Source organism: Arctopsyche grandis, chromosome 8, assembly GCF_051622035.1.
Source record: "Arctopsyche grandis isolate Sample6627 chromosome 8, ASM5162203v2, whole genome shotgun sequence".
NCBI lineage: Eukaryota > Metazoa > Arthropoda > Insecta > Trichoptera > Hydropsychidae > Arctopsyche > Arctopsyche grandis.
The window spans coordinates 3397224-3417687 of record NC_135362.1 but is presented as its reverse complement, the minus strand read 5'-3'; the positions used below and the strand labels follow the sequence as shown (position 1 = coordinate 3417687).

Sequence of the window (20464 nt, the reverse complement as noted above, 5' to 3'; positions counted from 1 at the left end):
AATCATTTTGAGCTTCACCATAACTTCTCCTGGTCACTTTCTTGGTGAAAATACGATTTTAACCGTATAAGAAAGATAATGGAAATACTTTCTATTACAGTAACCAACCAAAAACAAAAAAAAATTATATATATTTGATACAAATAAATAAATGCTTAATTTGAAAACCAACAATATAAAAAACACGTAATTATATACATGTTACAATTTTTTTATGAATTGAATAAGTTTTCTTATTTGACAGAATTTCACACTAAAAGTGACCTCATCTATCAAGCTTTTAAATTAAACTTTCAATCGGTGAGCTTTCAAATTTGAAAAGAGCTTGTAAATATAATAAACAATTTAAAATTTGCATACGGCTTCATATTGTGTGTAAATATAACACATTATATGTACGTATGTAGATTATATTGTATCGTATTAAAACGGAATGTGAAATTATTTAAATAGACACTACAAATATGTAGACGAACTAACGGGTGTATTATCATAATAATATGAGGGTGTAAATTATTATTTATTATCGACAAAGCTAATTTGTAAGTGTAACTTTCTTTTTAAACTTTTATATCTATAATATGTATGGACAAGTGCTGTATTCAATTTTGCATTATTGGATTGTTTTGCGATAAAATTAATAGATATGCGCTTTGATCTCTCTCTCTCTCTCTCCATTGTTAAAATGTAAATTTATCATCGCCCACATTTCTTTTATCATTCGCTTTTTCCGGTACAAATAAATAGCTCTATTTTATCGGCGTGTTATTTGTTTATCATTTCACCTTTCCAATTCGCTATTTCAGATTTGATTTATATGCAAAATAAATCTTAGAAACATTTATTATTTAGAAAATGTATTAACCATATGAATCAATTGCATACTCGTATTATATTATATTAAAACATAACACAAAATAAATAGCTTAGAATATTTAACTGCACGCTGACTAACTGAATTAATTAAATTACATAAATTTGTAAAAATTGTTCGATTAAATAGTGGTTTGTGTATTGGATAAATGATGGGATTTTAATTTTACTGCAGTGACATCTATCGGCGATTTTACTAATTTATTTTATTGTAATAATAAATTCGACGATTGTCAAACTGTAAGTGTTTTTATGTGTGTGTGTGCGGTGAATTTTTAATGATTTTACTATATTATTTAACGTACTAACATTTGAATTTTGGTTGACACATATGCATGTGCATGATTTGAATATGAAAAATAACACGATATGTAACATTATATAAAAGTATGTTTTAAACACACAGATATATGTATGTATTGTAAGGAAGACTTGAATCGTTTAGTGTTATTTTTTTATTATTAAATAAAGTTCTGCAACCTCAAAAATGTATGTTCAGTGAATTTTACACAGTCGATTAATAGGTAAACTTTCTTCAGACGGTTTCCTGAGTTGTTAGAAGACAAAAAAAAACAACGCAAGTTTTCTACGACCGTTGTTATGTTTATTATTATTGTAAAGCGCATACGTAAAGAAAGTGAAACCTATTCCAGACCGACAGACAGACAAACGAAAATACATTAGATCATTATTAGTCTTAGTCGTAATAGCACACTCGAAATTGCAGACAAAACATTATTAATATTTATGATGTCGTTTCAACGAACTGTCATCTTTAATGATGGGAAATGAATATTAACCTGAGAGACGATTCACTTTCATTTTTTTTATTACTTGTTTCTTTTTTATTATTATTATTTCACGACTTGAATGATTATTCATAAGAGACAAAACTAAGCAAATTAAAATTCTAAAATCGACAGAAAAAAACTAATTAATAAGGACACATCATAAACAATGACTTGAAATATATAACCATTATGATGATTTGAATATATTTTATCGACATAGGTTGTTTCTAAACGATGTAACGTTTGTGTTCAGCTTTTCAAATGTTCATTATTTAATGTTACTAATTTATTATGTATAATTTAGGCCGGAGCAAAAACTGCAAATATTGGATTTTCAACGATGAACCTAGTGGAAAACTTGCATCGTATCAAGAAAACATTTAGTAAAAAAAAATCATCAGTTTTAAGCAACGTCAAGAAAAAGTGGGTTTTCTTCATATATCAGTTTTATTATAATAGTTTCGATTTTTTCACTATTTTTTAAGGAAAATAAACGCTTAATATTTATCTATTGCAATTTAATTGGGTCGATTGTGAAAAGTTTTGACTGATTAAAGAATCCAAAGTTGACGTTTTACCAGAAACTCCCTTACAAAGTGCATCGCGCTCGAGAAATACATACATTTTACAGATTGGGTACAATATTTATATAATAATCAATACATTCAAGATGCTTTAAATTCTATGCTAGAAACAGGATAGGTTGCCAATTTGGTGGAACCGTTTCAAGAATTAAATCAAATAAATTGACAAACTCTGATAGGAAACGATCTTCCCGAAGTCACATACATATATACAAGGTCTCTCTAGCAACACCGGGCTAGGAAATGAACACATGAATTCTCAGTAGAGAGCATTATACGCTAACCACTGAGATATGTTGCTGGTTTAATATTGTATGGCGGAAGCGATCTTTTTAGGAAATCGTATTTTTTTTCATGTTTTCGTTGTTATTTTGAAAATAAAAGTCGTTGAAAGGTTTCTTGGGTATATATACCTTTAATTTGAATATAAAAATTCTGAAAAATATTATGAATTTTATGAAATATAAGGAGGCCAAAATGACCTATTTTGACGTACGTTATAATTTAATTATTTTTTGCCAATAAATTGATGTCGAATTTAAATCACATATGTATATCAGATACATATGTATGTCCCAATGATTTGATTTTGCTAAATAAGAACATATAATTGTATTTTATGGATGTCAACAACTTAAGTAATATCGTTTCTTTTTTTGCACGCAAAAAAGTGTCTCTAACTTAAAATTTACAATATATTAGATATATACATATAATATAATAAACAATATATAATATTATATAAACAAAATGAAATAATACAAATAGAAGATACCATATGTATGTATTTAAAAATGCATATAACAGCTGATACAATATACAAAAATGTCAAGCAATTAAAATTTATTTAGAAAAGGGTATTGTATCCAATAATTATAGTATATATAGACAAATAATCATAATAATATCATTTCAATATTTAACATACATAAAATATTCATTTATGTATACGCATACGGCGATAATAACATTGAAAACTACACACATCTCATTGTACGAATATGTATATTGAAAAGAAAATAAAAAGACAAACACGTCAATTAATTTCAGCAGCGATCGATTGTGTCGAAACTTATATTAAAGTGAAATCGTGCGAATCTTTTTAAAATCCATCTCTTTGTCGTGACTCCATTGTTATCGTCATTATTCGCATCTAGAGAGCTTTAGAACGACAATAATATAAAATACAATAGTCGAAACCTCTCCAATTAATCTCTTAAAGTACGCTTCATCGGATCGATCGCGAAACTTTCAATCGTCGCACGATTATTGCATAGACGATAATTTTCAAAATTAGCATACGTATGTATGCATGTTAGCGTGAGCATTTCTCCGCTAAGAATATTATTGAGTAATTTTGGAAAAGTAAAAGTGAAACGGCCGATAAATAAGAATAATAACAGTGTGCGCTAAACATTCGTGAAAATTATGTGAAATTTTATATAAGAATGCGCAATATATGTATGCATGTATGTATGTGGAATGCAGGTATGCGTTTTGTATTTAAATCGGTTGAATTTATTAAACGTTTATCATTGTCGACGTCGTTTCGATTGTATTTTTTTCAAATTTTATTCGTACATTTATATCGTCTGTTTATTAAGAGCTTTGTATGCGTCTGGCGATTTTCAACATTTGAAACTATGCGCTGAAAATATATTGATGTATATTAAATCGAAGAGTGAACGTGTTGAAAGGTCGTTGCTATGCATTCGAGTTCAAATTGAATTGATTTATTATTTATTAATATGTTAAATCATATTCTGTCTTTTATACGAATAGTGGATTTAAGGTTTCAATTATAATTAATTAAAAACCTGAATGGATAACAATATTTGCATAGATAAAATATAAATAATATTATAATACGTTTATCAGCATATTTTTGTCTTTGCATATTTTAAGCTATGTAGCGTTATAGGCGAACCGATCTAGCTGAGTGAAATATTATTATATTATTATTATTTTTATTACATTTTTTACCAGGAAAGCCTTACAGGTAAACCCCAATTCGCCTTGCATTTTTATTATACAAGTCGCTGAATTACGAGACATCTATGAATTGTACGTAAATTTTATTGTACATTAATCATACTTAAATAGTGGTGACATGGTAGGTAGGATGGATTTTAGCCAATTTTTAATCGGGAACCGTTTCAACAATGAAATCAGAGAAAATTGGCAAATTCTGATAGTAAACGATCGACCAGGATATACAAATAGGTCTGACCAGCAGCATTATAGATATACTCAGAAAAAATATTTTCAATCGAGGTCGGGTCTTGGAATCTAACCATGCGCCTCTCGGTGTTAGGCAGAAGCTTAATTTTTTAAGCGTTAAGTATTAAATTTTTGGTCAAGAAATATTACAACTTTGTTCGTGAGGAATTTGACTTTTATTTTTTGTTAGTTTTGAGTTCGTGTTTCATATTTTGAAATATTTACATTAATAAAATTTTAATATAAAATGCGTAAGTTGTCGATATTATTAACTTATTTATGGAATACGTATATATTTTATATAAAATTTATATTTTTAGACGATGAAAGTAATTGTCAACGTCATGTTATGGACAATAAAACTTACAGAAATATTATTAAAGACCTTGCATTGAATTATATTGTAAAAATACTATATAGTTATAGAAGAAATAATTAAAAAAATAAATGAGGAAATTATATTGTTATAACACTTTGCACGAATGCGACAGCATGCTCGGTTCGACTTTAATAGCTTGAGAAAAAATGTGTAAAAGTAAAAGAATATTTTTGACTTTTTGAAATTTGATAGATAATTAATTATACATAAGTATTTAAAAGCAATAATAATTCACAATTAATTTAAAAAACATCTGCCTATTGATTCCAATACTCACTTTTGTCATAGCAATACTAAATTTTGAATTAAAGACTGCAAAAGCCAAAAATCTGTAAAAATTGCGCATTATTTTAAACGTTCATATCTCACAAATGAGAGAAAACCAACAAAAATCATTATCATATTCGAACTCAGTGTGTTATACTTAGTAAAGATTGGTTAATCTCCGCTCCGGTAATTTTTTTTATTAGGATAACTTATCACTTATGAATTTAATATTTATCAAACAATACAGTCATCTGGACGAAAAACGAGCACATCCTTTAAGGACTCGAAGTATTATTATAGACACGATGATTTTCCAAACACTCATAATCTTTTGATCAATTATATATTTTTTGTTAAATGGTACAGTTTTTTTTTAATATTATAGCCGTCTTTCTATTGCTATGTCTTCGTAGTTTATGATCATCAAAAACTGTGACTTAAGATTAAGACACACTGAATGGTATGGCACGGCATACCTAGGTAGACTCCAGCTATGAATGGGCGTGTCTTCATGTCACTGTTAACCACTTCATAGCCATAGGCGCATCGTCGTATTTAAGGCTATGACTCGAAATCAATTTTGGTTTCTTCACAATGATATCTAAAAAAATGGATATCCTGTGATACTAATGAAATTGAAAAAAAACAATATTTTTCGTTAGTTTGTGATATATTCAAGAGGTAGTGTCAAGGGTTGGCACTAAACACATATTAGAAAATAATCGAATCGGTTTCTACAAACGCGTGGCGATTAAGTCGTATAATATTATTATTTCTATAAGTTTCTTCTACACTTTTTCAAATATGGGAATCGCCGTTATCGATCACTGTCAAACTAAATTGGGATAAAATATCACCAAAAACATTCCAGTGGGTGAGTTTTGGCTTGGATTGCAATAGTATTTATTGGGTGCGTTAGCATTTTTTTACATGCGCAAAACTATATTGTATATGAAAAAACAGTGTCGCGTACCACTCTGTGTGTTTATACATATGTAGCAAATTCCCATACACTCAATGTCTGTACCTTTTGGCATATAATTTGGATCTTGAATCCACCCTTACGCAATATTTGATATTAGATATGTACTAGTATATTGTACATTAATAACTATGTTAAGAATTGAAAAACTTTTAATAAGAAAAATGGGTAGGTATCTAGGAAAAATGCATTAGTTTGAAAAGTTGGTATCAGTACAAAATATAATGTATCAAAACTCTTTAAAAGTCATATTTGTAGAATAAAAATTCAGTTTAAAATCCATTAAAAAAAATAGAAAAATTTTAGCACTTACTCTCAATTTTTAATGAATATTTTTACAAATTCAAATGATGATTTGATGAAATTTAGTGATTATGAAATCAGATCGATAAAGACTTTGTTAAAATATTATCTTACATATTAATGCCAAATTCATTATATTGAATTAATATTATTTATTTATTTATCATACATATGAGCCGTTATATTTGAAAGTGGCGGAAGCCCAATTGTAAGTTCTTAAAACAATTTATGTTTGACTAAATTCAAAAATTGTTATCAATTTTTTTAATTCGATATGTCCAGAAGCTTGGAAAAGCAAACTAAACGTATTACAGGCCACCAGTATTTTTAAATATTTGTTAAACCCAAAACATTATATTTAATGTTTTGCAAAATATTTCTCAAAATGAAGAAAAGTGGACTTATTCCACTATCAAATATAAGGGCTTAAAAGTTCATTTCTACCATGAGTGCCACGACAGGTTGCTCCAAAGCGACATCTGTGGTCAATTTTTTTTACATAAGTACTAAATAAATCTAAGCATTAAAATACAATAGAGTCATCTATAGACAAACTGGTACAAACAAATTCGACATACGAATTTACGAGAAATAAATTCTGTTTACATCTGTACATTTCTAACATGCGTGCCATGACAGGTTGTTCCAAAGCGACATCTATGGTCATTATTTTTACATAAGTACTAAATATTCCTAAGCATTACAATACAATATAGTCATGTATAAACAATCTGGTACAAACAAATTCAATATACTATGTATGTACATAAATAGGCATATAATATTTTATTTTATTAACGAATAAATTCGATATACGACGAATTTGCGAGAAACTAAAGGAGAGGATTATTTAATGAATTATTTAAATTAACCGTAGAGTATAAAAATATTCGTATCAATACTTGCATTTTCGAACATTTTCGACTTACATTGAACTTTGAACCAAATTTCGTAACCCTGATTTCTCTCAACCACACATTTTGACATTGGCACTCTAGGAACAATATTTGGTCAAAGAAAAATCTTCTCCATCTCGCTCTACCTACGAACAAAACCCAAACGTGAAATAAAGAGAGAAAGAGAGAAACGTAGCATACAAACAATTTCTAATCCATCACTGGATTGCGCAACCGTTGCAACTTCCGCATGTGTGGTGAAATCGACAGAGGAAGTTCGACACGTTAATTATTTATCATCTGTATAATATTGACCGGGACTGATCGAACTGGTTCTTATCTACCTAATAATGTTATCTGTAATAGTAGCTCTTATACGATGGACCTAATTTCCGTTGCGCAATTTCGATTTCTATAGCAATTTCAAAATATGGGAAATGATCTTCACGTAAAATGTACATACATATATCCTGAATGTCAAATTGCAATGTCAAATCCGGTTGATTTCAGTTGGTTATTCGTTTCACGCAGACTATATATCCCCTTGGGCAATGAATGGTGTTTCGTTTTTTAGTTATTCAAATTGTTCGTACGTCAAGTGTGTGCTTGCCTTTCGAGGAAATATAGAGTGTTCGGAAAAGCATATTAATTACTATTTGGATTGACGTAATTTTCTGAGAAAATTCAAATATATGCACTCACGATTGAATGTCTGCAGAAATCCATTGTTTGCTTGAGAAAACAGTTGATTTTTTTAAGAATTCATTTAATTTAAATATATATGTATACGTACATGTATGTACATATAGTATCGGGTTAGTTTTTGAATACAAAAATTTTAAGATGAAATGGTCTAATGTGGATATTTTCAGGAATTAAAAATTTTGAGAATTTAAAAATATATGTTGTGTTGTATTATTATATATTGAGGCAATGTCTATAAATAAAATAAAAAAATACACAGTTAAAAGCGTAATTTTAATTGAATAAACATATAAAAAAAGTATTGATTCCTTTCAAAATTGATTAAGAAATAGTCGTGTGTTTTCATTGTATACCTAAAATAATTGTTAAATGTAAAATTTGTTCCACAACTTTTTATGCAAAAATACATTAATTAAATAGTTTGTTCATCGATGGTGGTCCTTAAATTTGACGAAAACATTTAAATTTACATGGAAAATTCAATGATATTTAGCCTTTTCAGTTTAGGTATTAAAATCTATATAATTCGATAGAATTATTATTCGTTTTCATGAAGTAAAGACAATAAAAATATGTTTTCGAATGAATTTAATGAATCCTAGTTGCGTGAAGTATTTTAGTATTCTTGAGGAAAGGCTTTTTTTCTACCTCAAAAAATACATTAAAAAGTCAATTGTTTATTCTATAATTATAATTATGCAGGTAAAAAAAGAAGAAGGTCTGTCTTTTTACAATAATATCTACCAATAAAATTAGCTCTATCATCTGCCCATAGAAAAAATTAATAAATCAAAAAGTTCATTTTGATCAGAAGAAAATTCAATGTGGTCGAATGTTGCATTCCAAATTGACTAATAATTTATACAAAAATTGAGAACAATCACTTAAAATTTATGCACTTTAAAATTTTGAGTTCAAATTAGCATACAATACATTCAAAATATACAAACACATAAAATACTCGATATCGCATATTTTGACAGAATGTGCTTTCGCTTTTGCGTCACGTTTGACAAAAATTCAATCAATTTTACAATAATCACGCGAACGATTAAACGCAACCAAACAAACACCCGCATAATCACCATCATTTTATTTCATTACCGAAACATCGTTTGAATCGAAAGCCTTCACGGGAATTTTCATTAACGCGTCGAAATCGCCGCATTGATTGTTTAACCGCGAATCACTTCCGGTCAAAAATAAACGCCTCGTAAGCTACGTGCGGTAATCGATTATTAGATAGCCTAAGTACACACATCTACACCTCTTACTCTAAGATGCCACACTCAGATGACAAACCATCATCGTCAGTCGGCGACGAGACGCGGAAGATAACACACCACCATATCACCTCTCACCGCCGATCAGAGAGGGTTCATTGACAAATTAGATCGATTTGTTTTAAAACATCCTTGAATTAATATAGATAAGAATTTGAGAATCAACATTTCGGTCGGATCGTCTCGAAAATTCGTGATTGGAATCGCCAAGATGGAAACATTTGCAAATCGGCGGTTGTCAACGAACGCAGATTGACTGTCCGATCGTGGAATCGAGGTCGAATTTGACAATAAATTTAAAACCCACACTTGTTCGATTCGTCTCTAGATACAGACGTGTGTGGATTTGAATGGGGAGCTTTCGCAGGATGGATTCAAAGTTTGTGTGTGGCAATTGAACGGTTAAAATGGTCAGTCTGTCGAAAGTGAATCTGTTACTGTTGATTGTGACGTGCGTCGGATCGGCCCGTCTGAGGAATTATCGTTCTCTCGTGAAAAGTGAGATTTTACCATGTCGTGTTTGATTTAAATCGTGCTTTTATTTGGTCAATATTATAATGTGGGATGCTGCTTACTAACCGGTGAAACCATTAACAAAATTTGCATGGATTGAGTGTATATTTGATTTGAAAATAATACATTGAAAAAAAAAGGCATGGTCGTGTTCATCGTCTTGATTTAATTTGAACACTAACTCTAACGTTATATCATATCATTTAAATCAATATTTTATGCCTTTTATATGCAATTTGAACTTTGAAATGGGACCCGTTTTATAAGGTTATAAAACTGTAAAAAATATCATATCATTTTGATTTTAAATCAACTATATACATTGTATCGACTGAAAAAAAATGTATTTACTCCCAGATTTTTGAAATTCAAAGTTCAAATTTTAATGTGAGCACTTTTATCACTGCAATGATTTAATGTTTCTGATTGAATTTTCAGGATGTGGCATATCTGTGGCCAAACAGGCGGCTCAGAGGAGGATAGTCGGAGGAGATGATGCAGGATTCGGCTCCTTTCCATGGCAGGCCTACATCAGGATTGGATCGTCGAGGTTTCAATTTTTCTTTTCATCCTAATATAACACAATAGCCATACGAGTAGACCATAAACCAGTGAAACCAAGGAACGAAATGATATCCTTGCCCTTGTACCATTCCAGATGCAACAGTCTAATGTCCCTATTCGAGCTAATAGGATGGCGACAGTGTTGGATAGAGAGGTAACCATCAGTAGTTCTCGTAGTCGAAAAAGTATAGTGTTATCGAACCACTATCACTGTTTTTTTGTATTGGATTTGATTTTTTATATTTATCTATAGTAGATTCGTTGCTCTCCTCTCTGTCTGGTAGATAGTAGTTGAAATAAAAGTCTCTTCTATCCAACACGCACCGTCTTCCTTGCACATTGGTCTAAACGAGCTATGAAACGGCATATTTTCGGTGCTGGTCTTCTCGAAAGACTCAATATTTGAATGTGTTCGACCTTTAAAATCAAATGTTTAAACAAGTTCATTCAACCTTTCATTAACCATCGATTAGTATTCTTTAAGGATTTTTCTCAAATTACATACATTCAAAGATTTTTATGTAAAGTACCTATGTATATAATGACCGTCAAATGTAATAAAGGCCGAACGTGTAACATTGTCACGATTCGAATTATCTATAAGTAAATTTGAAACTAACCAATAAAAAAAAAGGTCTCATTGTGGTAGATGACGTAATGCAAATTAAATTGGAACTAAAGGATAATTTTTATAAGGTCACACATACATACATATAGTGTGTTGGTTTTCGTAGTGTGAAGATTGAAAACAATTAGTGGAGAATTCATTCTGTAAGAAACCGTGAAAAATTTGAAGGATTTCTGATCAAAATTAAAATTAAATCTATTTCTGAATTACGTAATGCAATTTCATCTACGAACTCAGCACTTTCGCATCCGTATAATTTTCCACGTACAGTTATTAATATGTACTCATGGCAGTATAGATACATACATATGTATGTAAGTCAGCTATTCGTACATGATCAAAATTAAAATATATTAGTACAGTGCTCGAATACGTAATAAAATTATATATATATGTAAATATGTACGAGTATAATATATCAATTTTCAGTAAATTTTCGATTTTTTTTTGATTTCCAATTAATATAAATTTCTTGGTGAAAGCTTTACAGTCTAGTTTTTTCCTTATAGAGATCTACAATTTGCTTAACCTAGTTTTTAAACATTTAAAATTATCTACTCGGCATTTTTTCTTTTTTCATATTTATAAAAACATTTTGAATATATAATATTAGTAGACATTAAAATTTAACATTATCTAGCACTTAAAGATCTTATCTAATACTAAACTACATAATACTGCATATCTATCTAAATTCTTATACCTATAAATACATTTGAATACAATCATTAATACTCAATCAATCAGCATGCGGTCAAAATTTTAAAAAGTAATCTCTGTACTTGATTTATAGAAAAAAATCAACAATACCTAATATTAATTGCTCTGCAAACGATTTGAATGAGATTATTAAAACAAATTATTTGCTAATTTCTTAATATACAATATTTTTCCAAGTTAGCGGTTAACCACTTCAGCAATTAAGTAATTCCAAGCACTCATCAAAAACATAAAAATAATAATGCCCAATTAATGATCCACGTTCTTCGACTCAACAAATCATTATTTTTCTAAAAAAAAAATCGTACATATATATTTATGGAAAAAATTAAAGCTTATAACCTAATAATATAAAATTAATAACCATTTGAAGGAATTCTATATTCACTGAAAGCATTTGTATAATACTGATCGATATAATAAGCTTCTTGGTATTCTTACAGTATACAATTATAGTATACTAGTGGTTTTAAACGGCTTCGCTCGGCTTAAAAATGGCTAATCGAATAGTAAACATTCATTTTATTTTTTTATTAAATGTATTTGAATCGGAAAAAAATAATATTCAAAGTCGTCATAGAAACTTTGTTTTGTTTTCGATGCTTCCACACAAACATTACTTACAAAATCCCTTTCGAAATTATATATAAGTAAATAAATCCAATTATAAAATATACACTAAAATGTCAAATCAGCAATTTGAATCAAAATTTTTATTAAATGTGTTAGAATCGAAAAAAAAATACATTCAACGATATCTACATATATCGTCTTCATATAAACTTTGTTTTGTTTTCGATACTTTCACCCAAACCTTACTAACAAAGTCCCTTTCGAAATTATGTATATATAAGTAAATAAATCCAATTATAGAATATACACCAATATGTCAAATCAGCAATTTTAATCAAAACTTTTATTAAATGTATTTGATTCGAAAAAAAATAATATTCAAAGATATCTATATCGTCGTCATAGAAACTTTGTTTTGTTTTCGATGCTCCCACGCAAACCTTACTTACAAAGTCTCTTTCGAAATTATGTATTATGAAATTAAATTATGTACCCCTAATCGGTCTCCGTGACGAGACAGAATGTTAAACGACAGAAAACGCAAATATCGGAAGGCAAAGATCAAAAATCGAAAGATCTTAAGTCGAAAGATCAAAAAAAAAAAGTGCATGGTAAACGGTGCATACTCACGTACATACTCACTTAATTTGCGCGAGCAGGATACAACAGGAACAAGAGGAACAGGCTTTTCCTCCCGTATTAATGTGCGCGCGCAGAATATGGGAGGAAAAGCATGTTCCTCTTGTTCCTGTTGTATCCTGCTCACGCAAATTAAGTGAGTATGTACCGTTTACCATGCACCATTGTTTTTTTTTGATCTTTCGACTTAAGATCTTTCGATTTTCGATCTTTGCCTTCCGATATTTGCGTTTTCTGTCGTTTAACATTCTGTCTCGTCACGTAGACCCATATCTAATATATAATTTCGAAAGAGACTTTGTATGTAAGTATCATTGGTTGGCAACTTCGTAAACAATACAAAGTTTCTACGAAGACAATTCAATTGGTTGAATATTATATTTTTTTTCGATTCAAATAAATTTAATGAAAAAACAAATGAATATTTACTATTAGATTCGCCATGTTTACCAAATACTGAGCGAAGCCGAGTAAAACAACTGGTAACTAAATAAATCCAATTATAGAATATACACCAAATTGTCAAATCAGCAATGTGAATCAAAACTTATTCCAACATTGTAAACATGTCAGATTATACCTACACATACTACATACAATAAAAAAAACTGTCATTTCTAATCTTCATCTGTATTACTCAGCATTCTTTCATCTTTTATATATGTAGGTATGTAAAGATCCAATTTAGGACTTTTATTAATATATATTTTATCCTTTTAGATGCGGTGGATCATTGGTGTCGAAGAGACACGTCGTGACAGCGGGTCATTGCGTGGCCAGAGCAACCCCCAGACAAGTCCACGTGACTTTGGGAGATTACGTCATCAACTCAGCAGTGGAGCCCCTTCCAGCATACACCTTCGGGGTGTCGAGGATCAGCGTCCACCCCTACTTCAAATTCACCCCTCAAGCAGATCGGTTCGACGTGGCCGTGCTGACTTTGGACAGGAACGTCCATTACATGCCACACATAGGTCAGTTAGTGTGCGGTCAAACGTCGTAGCTCACTCTCCACGAAAATAACGCACGGCCGAGAGAAAGCCGCTTTCATTTTTTTTTTACTTAGTCAATTTCTTTCCGACCATAACTCACGCTCTGATGTCATGGCGGCGTCAACGGCCGTCGTTTGCGTGTGTGTGATCCAATATTCGTAATGGCGAAAACTTTTACTTTCGTCTTGTGAAGAGCAACAACGATGAGCTCGATGGCGTGCGACCTTCGCGGCCATAGTGCTTCGGCACGTTACCGCTGGTGAATTTTAATCGGATGTGAATTTTAGGCTGTTATGTAATGCTTGATAATATATATATATATATAAATACATATGCGAAGGAAAGGTGCCTAAGCAATGGTGTCCAGTCAAAAGCGCTCGGTACAAAAGCGCCCAGACGTAACCGCCCCGACATAACCGCGAAGGTTCGGTGATTACACTGAGCAACAAAAAATCACGTTTTTGAGCGGAGACAAACCAACCTTTACTAAGTTTGACCCACTGAATTCGAATATGATAATGCGAGATGGCATGTAATCCACCTGACAGAGTTCAGCGGTCGGACTACATGTCATCTCGTTTGCACCAACGTTAGCCGCGTTACAAATGTCTACAAAGCGAAAGCATTTCTATTGAAATTACCGTTCGAATTAGTACGTTTCGATAAAAAAAATATTGAGATAGAAAACGAATCCTTATAAACGTGGTGAAATAAAAAAAACTGTCCAAATAAATGCAATATAGCACGGAGAAAATATCCGTAAAAAAATATTTTTTTTTGACTTTTAAAATTCGCTAGACAATTAATTATAAGTATTTTAAAGCATTGAAATATCAAAATCAATAACAAAAACATCTGACTATTGATTCCAATACTCACTTTGAGCACAGTAACACTAGATTTTGAGTTAAAAACCGCAAAACCAAAAAACTGTAAAAATCGCGCATATTTTTAAACGCTCATATCTCGTAAACGATCACTATCCAACTAAAATTATTATCATATTCAAATTTAGTGGGTCAAACTTAGTAAAGATTGGTTAGTCTCTGCTCTGGTAATTTGTTTTGTTGCTCAGTGTAAAAGCACTCGCCCAAAAGTCACTAAAATATCTATAGCGTAACATCTGGCAGCCTAAAAGTTCATCATACTAACGAGAACTCGAGTGCTAAATATTCGGTATTCGCGATTTTAATGGCAAAAGTTGTCTTTTGGGTGATCGCAATGTGACTAATAATCCAATTTCGACTCCTATTTTTGTACTTTTCGTGTCAAACAACGCATCGGTCCGCCGCATATATGTACCTAATATACGCCCCCAATGTTCATATGTATGTGTTTATGTATGTACGAGGCGACCTGAAGCTTTGATTAACATGGAAAGCACACAAAAAGATACTAAAAAAGAAGTAGAAATTGCTCATTAAATGTTTTCATATATTCTGGCGCGGTTTTGTCTCTCGCGGCTATGTCGGGGCGGTTACGTCGGGGCACTTTGTCTCTCGTTATTAAGTCGATTAAGTCCCTAAACAATATGTCATCAATTTTTAAATGAAAAATTCGTGAAACATCTAATGTGTTTGACGCTATTGCGACTAAGTTATTTGGATATAATGTTTGTAAATGTTCATGTGCCAAAAGAAAATATGAGCCGTTATATTTGAAAGTGGAACAATTTGTGAATTAAGATTTAAGAAATATTTGAAAGATTCTGAACATATCGAATTAAAAAAAGTGATAACAATTTGTCAATTAAGTCAAACAGAAGTAGTGATTTTGGAAATGAAAATTGGACTTCCACCGGGTCATATGATGAAATAGCATTTAATATCACTTTTAAAACAGTTTTTGTGTGCGACTGTTCAGTTTTTCATATAACTGTTGGAATTGAGCAGCTATTAATGTTTGCTTAGTAAAATATATTCAAAAGTATATAGAATTCTGAATGATTTTTTCTCAATTTAAATAAAAATTACAAGCAGAGTTTTTGGTTATGGGGCCTGGAATTATTATTTTTCACTGGGAGGATTCACTCTCGACGGTTCTAAAGAATATAAGCGGAAAAACGTTGGATCTCATCCAATTTAGAATATTTAATAAAAGGTAAAAAACGCTTGATATAAGATTGTTTTTTACCATGTCCTTAATTTTCGGTGTGCGGTTCTTTCGCGTTCGCATTTTTCGTGTACGGTTTTATAATATGACCCTACTATCTGAAAAAGCTCAATTTTTTACTATTTCATCTAACGTTTTCGCTCTTGAGCAACGCGGGGCAATTTGATTAGGAACAAGGCTGGGGAGTCGCTTCAAAATTTACCGACTCCGACTCCGACTCCGATTTTATCTTATGATTCGACTCCAATTCTGCTATTTTAAAATCATTGTAATATCTTTACAGAATACATTTCACAATACGTAAATTATGTACCCTCCATTAAACTGTTCGACAAATGACGACTTTTTTTTGGTTCGGAGACGAGATATGACTTTTCTTATAGATCTATGCCCAGTAAATACGAATCTGGTAATAAAAAAATGTTGATTGGTTCAAGATTCGGAGATATGTGTATGTGTTTTCTAAATCGCGCGGTTTTTCTATATCTTGATGTTGTTCGGTCGATGTCTCAAAATCTGTCAATTTCCTGTTCAAAATGAATATTGAAATCTATAGTCTGGTATTTTATCTTTCACTTGTAGTACTTTTCAGCTTTCAAATCTCTCTAAGTAATAGTCCAGTTCAAATCAAAAGTCAAAAGTACGTATTTTCACTTAGGATTTTTTCCCACTGTTGATACTATTTTATATTGAGTATTTTCTATTGAAACATGTTTATTGCAATAGTTTTCTGGCCACACTATTTTTTGTTTTCGTTTAAAAGGATTAATTGAAAGTGTGCTGAATTTTAAATCGGTAAAATTTCGAGCTAAAAACTCGTACTAGTGGAGCACGGTTTAGTGTTGCTAATACTACTCGTACTAGTGATACAAATATATATCAGCAGACTGAAATAGTTCGCGCAGTCGTGAATCATATATGTATTAGCGGCCAGTAAGCGTTGTGCACCCAACATGATACAAATATGAGTCAGCGGCCGTCATAGTGTTACGAACAGACTTGACCTACGAGCAGTCGGAAATTTTCCGGTGAGTCAACTGTAGAAAACAGGGCTGTTCATATGTACTGAGGCTGTAGCCCTCTTAGTATAGTACAAATGCACAATATTTTTGCCGTCCATATGGACTGTGGGCTGCAGCCTCCTAGTACAGTACATATGCATGCTATTTTTGTTTGCATTTGGTCACCGGTATGGTCAACGAGCTACTACAGCCTGATTCTATGACAACAATTGGCCAATGCAAGACTTCCAATCACACATGATAGTAATGGTGAGAGAAGGCCAATTTTGTAATGGACATTTTCAACAATTAAGTTGAATAGGACCTTTCAGTTGGTAGTGTCAGTAAACTATGTACTTTCTAAGCTTTATTGTACGTAAGGATTTGCATAGTTAGAAGACAGGCCACGGTAGATTGATTTCAAATCTACGAACACGCCTAATTAACGATTTCATTGACAGTTTCATGTTTGCAATTCGCAACAAGGCGGTTTAAATCTAGCCTCGAAACGCAGTGTGCAATATACGTGAGATGAAATTTCAAGAAACTTAATTTTAGCAAGAATTCTCGGTATTTTCTCATATTAGAAAGTGGTAAAACGTGAAAAGAATTTATATCATTTGTCTGCAATTCGTACAATATAAATGCCCACACACACACACGTTCAACTACACATCAAATCGATTGATAAAATAGTACAATAGTATATCTACTCACATAATTTCGGTCTGGTTAGAATAGTTTGAACAAGCAGAATCATATACCATTATAATAGTATACTTTCTATAAATATTATTATACACTTTAATATACCGTTTTGCTTCAGTGTTTTTCATTTTTTGCTAAGTTTAAGTGCTCGGCTAAATTTCAACTAGGATAAACATCAGGCGTTGGCCATGCTAAGGTCGTTTAAAATAGTAAAAAAAAACCTGTGACATTATTGAGTATTTTTGTACCTTCGATAGTGCTGTTCACTGATTGGAATATATTAATTAATCGTCAATTGGCTTTAATTTAACAACTATCGCACGGTCTCAATTTATACTAGTGGTTTTACCCGGCTTCGCTCGGTATTTGTAATATAAACCGCTTAAACATAGCTAATCTAATAGTAAACATTCATCTGTTTTTTATTAAATTTATTTGAATGTGGAACTGAAACAGGAATCCGGATCCAGAACTGAAAAAAAAACTATTTTTTTTATATATAAGGGATCTGGAACTGAAACAGGAATCCTGATCCGAAACTGAAACAGGAATCCGGATCCGAAACTGAAACAGGAATTCGGATTTGGAACTGAAACAGGAATTCTGATACAGAACTGAAACAGGAATCCGGATCCGGAACTGAAAAAGGAATCTAAATCCAGAACTAAAAACGGAACCGAAATCGATATCGATATCATTGACATAGAATTTTTTTTTTCGATAACGTCACAGATCCTACGAACCAAAACTTACATACATACATACATACATACAAAGTCTCTTTCGAAATTATATATTAGATAATTGTCAACCTGATGAACAGGCCTGCCAAATTATCCCTAAACTAAATCCCTCAACACTTTCAATTGTGTCTTCTATTGAACGCCAATTATCTCATTCCATTCCACTTACATAATTTTCACTGAAAATTTATAATTTTCAGTTCGACGTTTGTCGCTGCAATACATTTTCTCCGTATGTGAACTATTCTTTAAACGTTTTCTCATTTTTTTTGTTCGTTATTAAACAAGAGCTATTACTTTCGAACTGTGGGGGTCACACCGACACACGTGTTCAAATTCACATTGTTTACGGAGTAAAATTGCACGTATTCGTGCGTTAATTACACATAATTGGCTCGCTTACGTGTTGTGGAAAAAAAGAAAAAACAAACAATTAAGAACGTGTGTACATATTTGAATTTCGTACCATTTTCTAAAAAGTTGTAAGTTCGAACGTGTCGAAGAGCGCCATTATTATCAACCAAAAAGGCGATTATAATAGCGCGAGTGTTACCGATTGTTATCGACAACTTGCTATTATAGATTGTATTATAATAAACCTTGTAAAAAACAAAACAATTTCTCTTCGAGTTTTGTGTTGAGGCTACGTGCATAGTAACGCGACGAGACGCGATATGACCGACTTGAATCGATTAGAACTAATTTATTATACCTTGCATTGCGTCATATGCACCTAACTTAAAATAGTCATCATTAAAGATGGTAATTATTTGTTTTATAAGTAAAACCAGTTATATGTAGACGTCATATGTTGTTCTAATTACCACCATACATTGATTAAGATTTCATTTTTGTTTCATAACAAAAAAAAAAAAAAACAACAGGTTGGGTCTGCAGGCCGTTGGCGATTGCATTTTATGATTTTTTTACTTTTTTTAAATCATTATAATATATTTTCAGTATGGTTCGTTTCGCAATACGTAAATTATGCACTCTTCTTTTTTCTTAAACGTTTGAATTGGGGCTGCAGGCTGTTGACGGTCGTCTTCTTTCAAATGTTAATACGATTATTTAAGATCATTAGAACAATTGCCTTAATTTAGGCCAAAATTAAACGAAAGAAATTTATTCATATATAATTAAATTTATTATTAATAATAATTTTAAATTTATTTATATTATAATTAAGGACAGACTTGACCTCCGAGCATTCGGGAATTTGCCGGTGAGTCAACTGTAGAAAGGATGAAAGATTCATTGATAACACTGAGCAATAAAAAACCACGATTTTTACTTATCTGAGCGGAGACTAATCGATCTTTACTAAGTTTGGCCCACTGAATTTGAATAAGACAATGATTTTTGTTGACTTTCTCAATGATTTTTGTTGATCTAATTTCATTTTATTTTATTTTTACGTAGATATGTACCAGGAATACCTAACAAGTAAATCCCAATGAGCCTTCCTAGACAATTAATAACAAACATTGCAGCATTTTTATTACATAAATAGCTGTATTTAGAGAGGCTTAAGAACACAAAATTAACAATTAATTAATTAATTAATTAATCCATAGACACATCTATGGATTTAGATTTGTACATAAATTTTTACATATTGTACATAAATCAAATTCAGATATTTTTGACATAGCAGGTGGGATGGCTTTTGCCAATTTGATGGATAAATTGACAAATTCTGATAGGAAACGATCGACTTGAAGTCACAAATATCCTAGTCTGACCAGCAGCATTAAAGATTAGCACGAGATCGAACCCGGTAACCTCTCGGTGCTAAACATAACCGCAACCACCGAGCCATTCTGCTGGCTAATGAATCCACTGGGCCAGTTTTATATTCTAATACGTTTATAAGTATTGAATTTCAATCTCAATATCTATTTTTTTATCTTAAACGCACTCATTCAATTAATTAGTACTAGCTAATTATTAAAAGTAATTTAAAGCAATAAAAAATCACAATCAAT

At 31.2% G+C, this 20464-nt stretch overlaps 1 protein-coding gene across 1 annotated transcript in view; it reads left to right on the top strand.

The window, feature by feature from the left end:
• LOC143915281 (uncharacterized) overlaps nucleotides 1–20464 on the top strand; it is a 51193-nt gene that overhangs the window by 25445 nt on the left and 5284 nt on the right. Inside the window, exons 3-4 of the mRNA XM_077435841.1 lie at nucleotides 10235–10346; nucleotides 13641–13894. Of these exons, the coding sequence (XP_077291967.1) occupies nucleotides 10235–10346; nucleotides 13641–13894 (366 nt within the window). The remainder of the gene's footprint in view (nucleotides 1–10234; nucleotides 10347–13640; nucleotides 13895–20464) is intronic.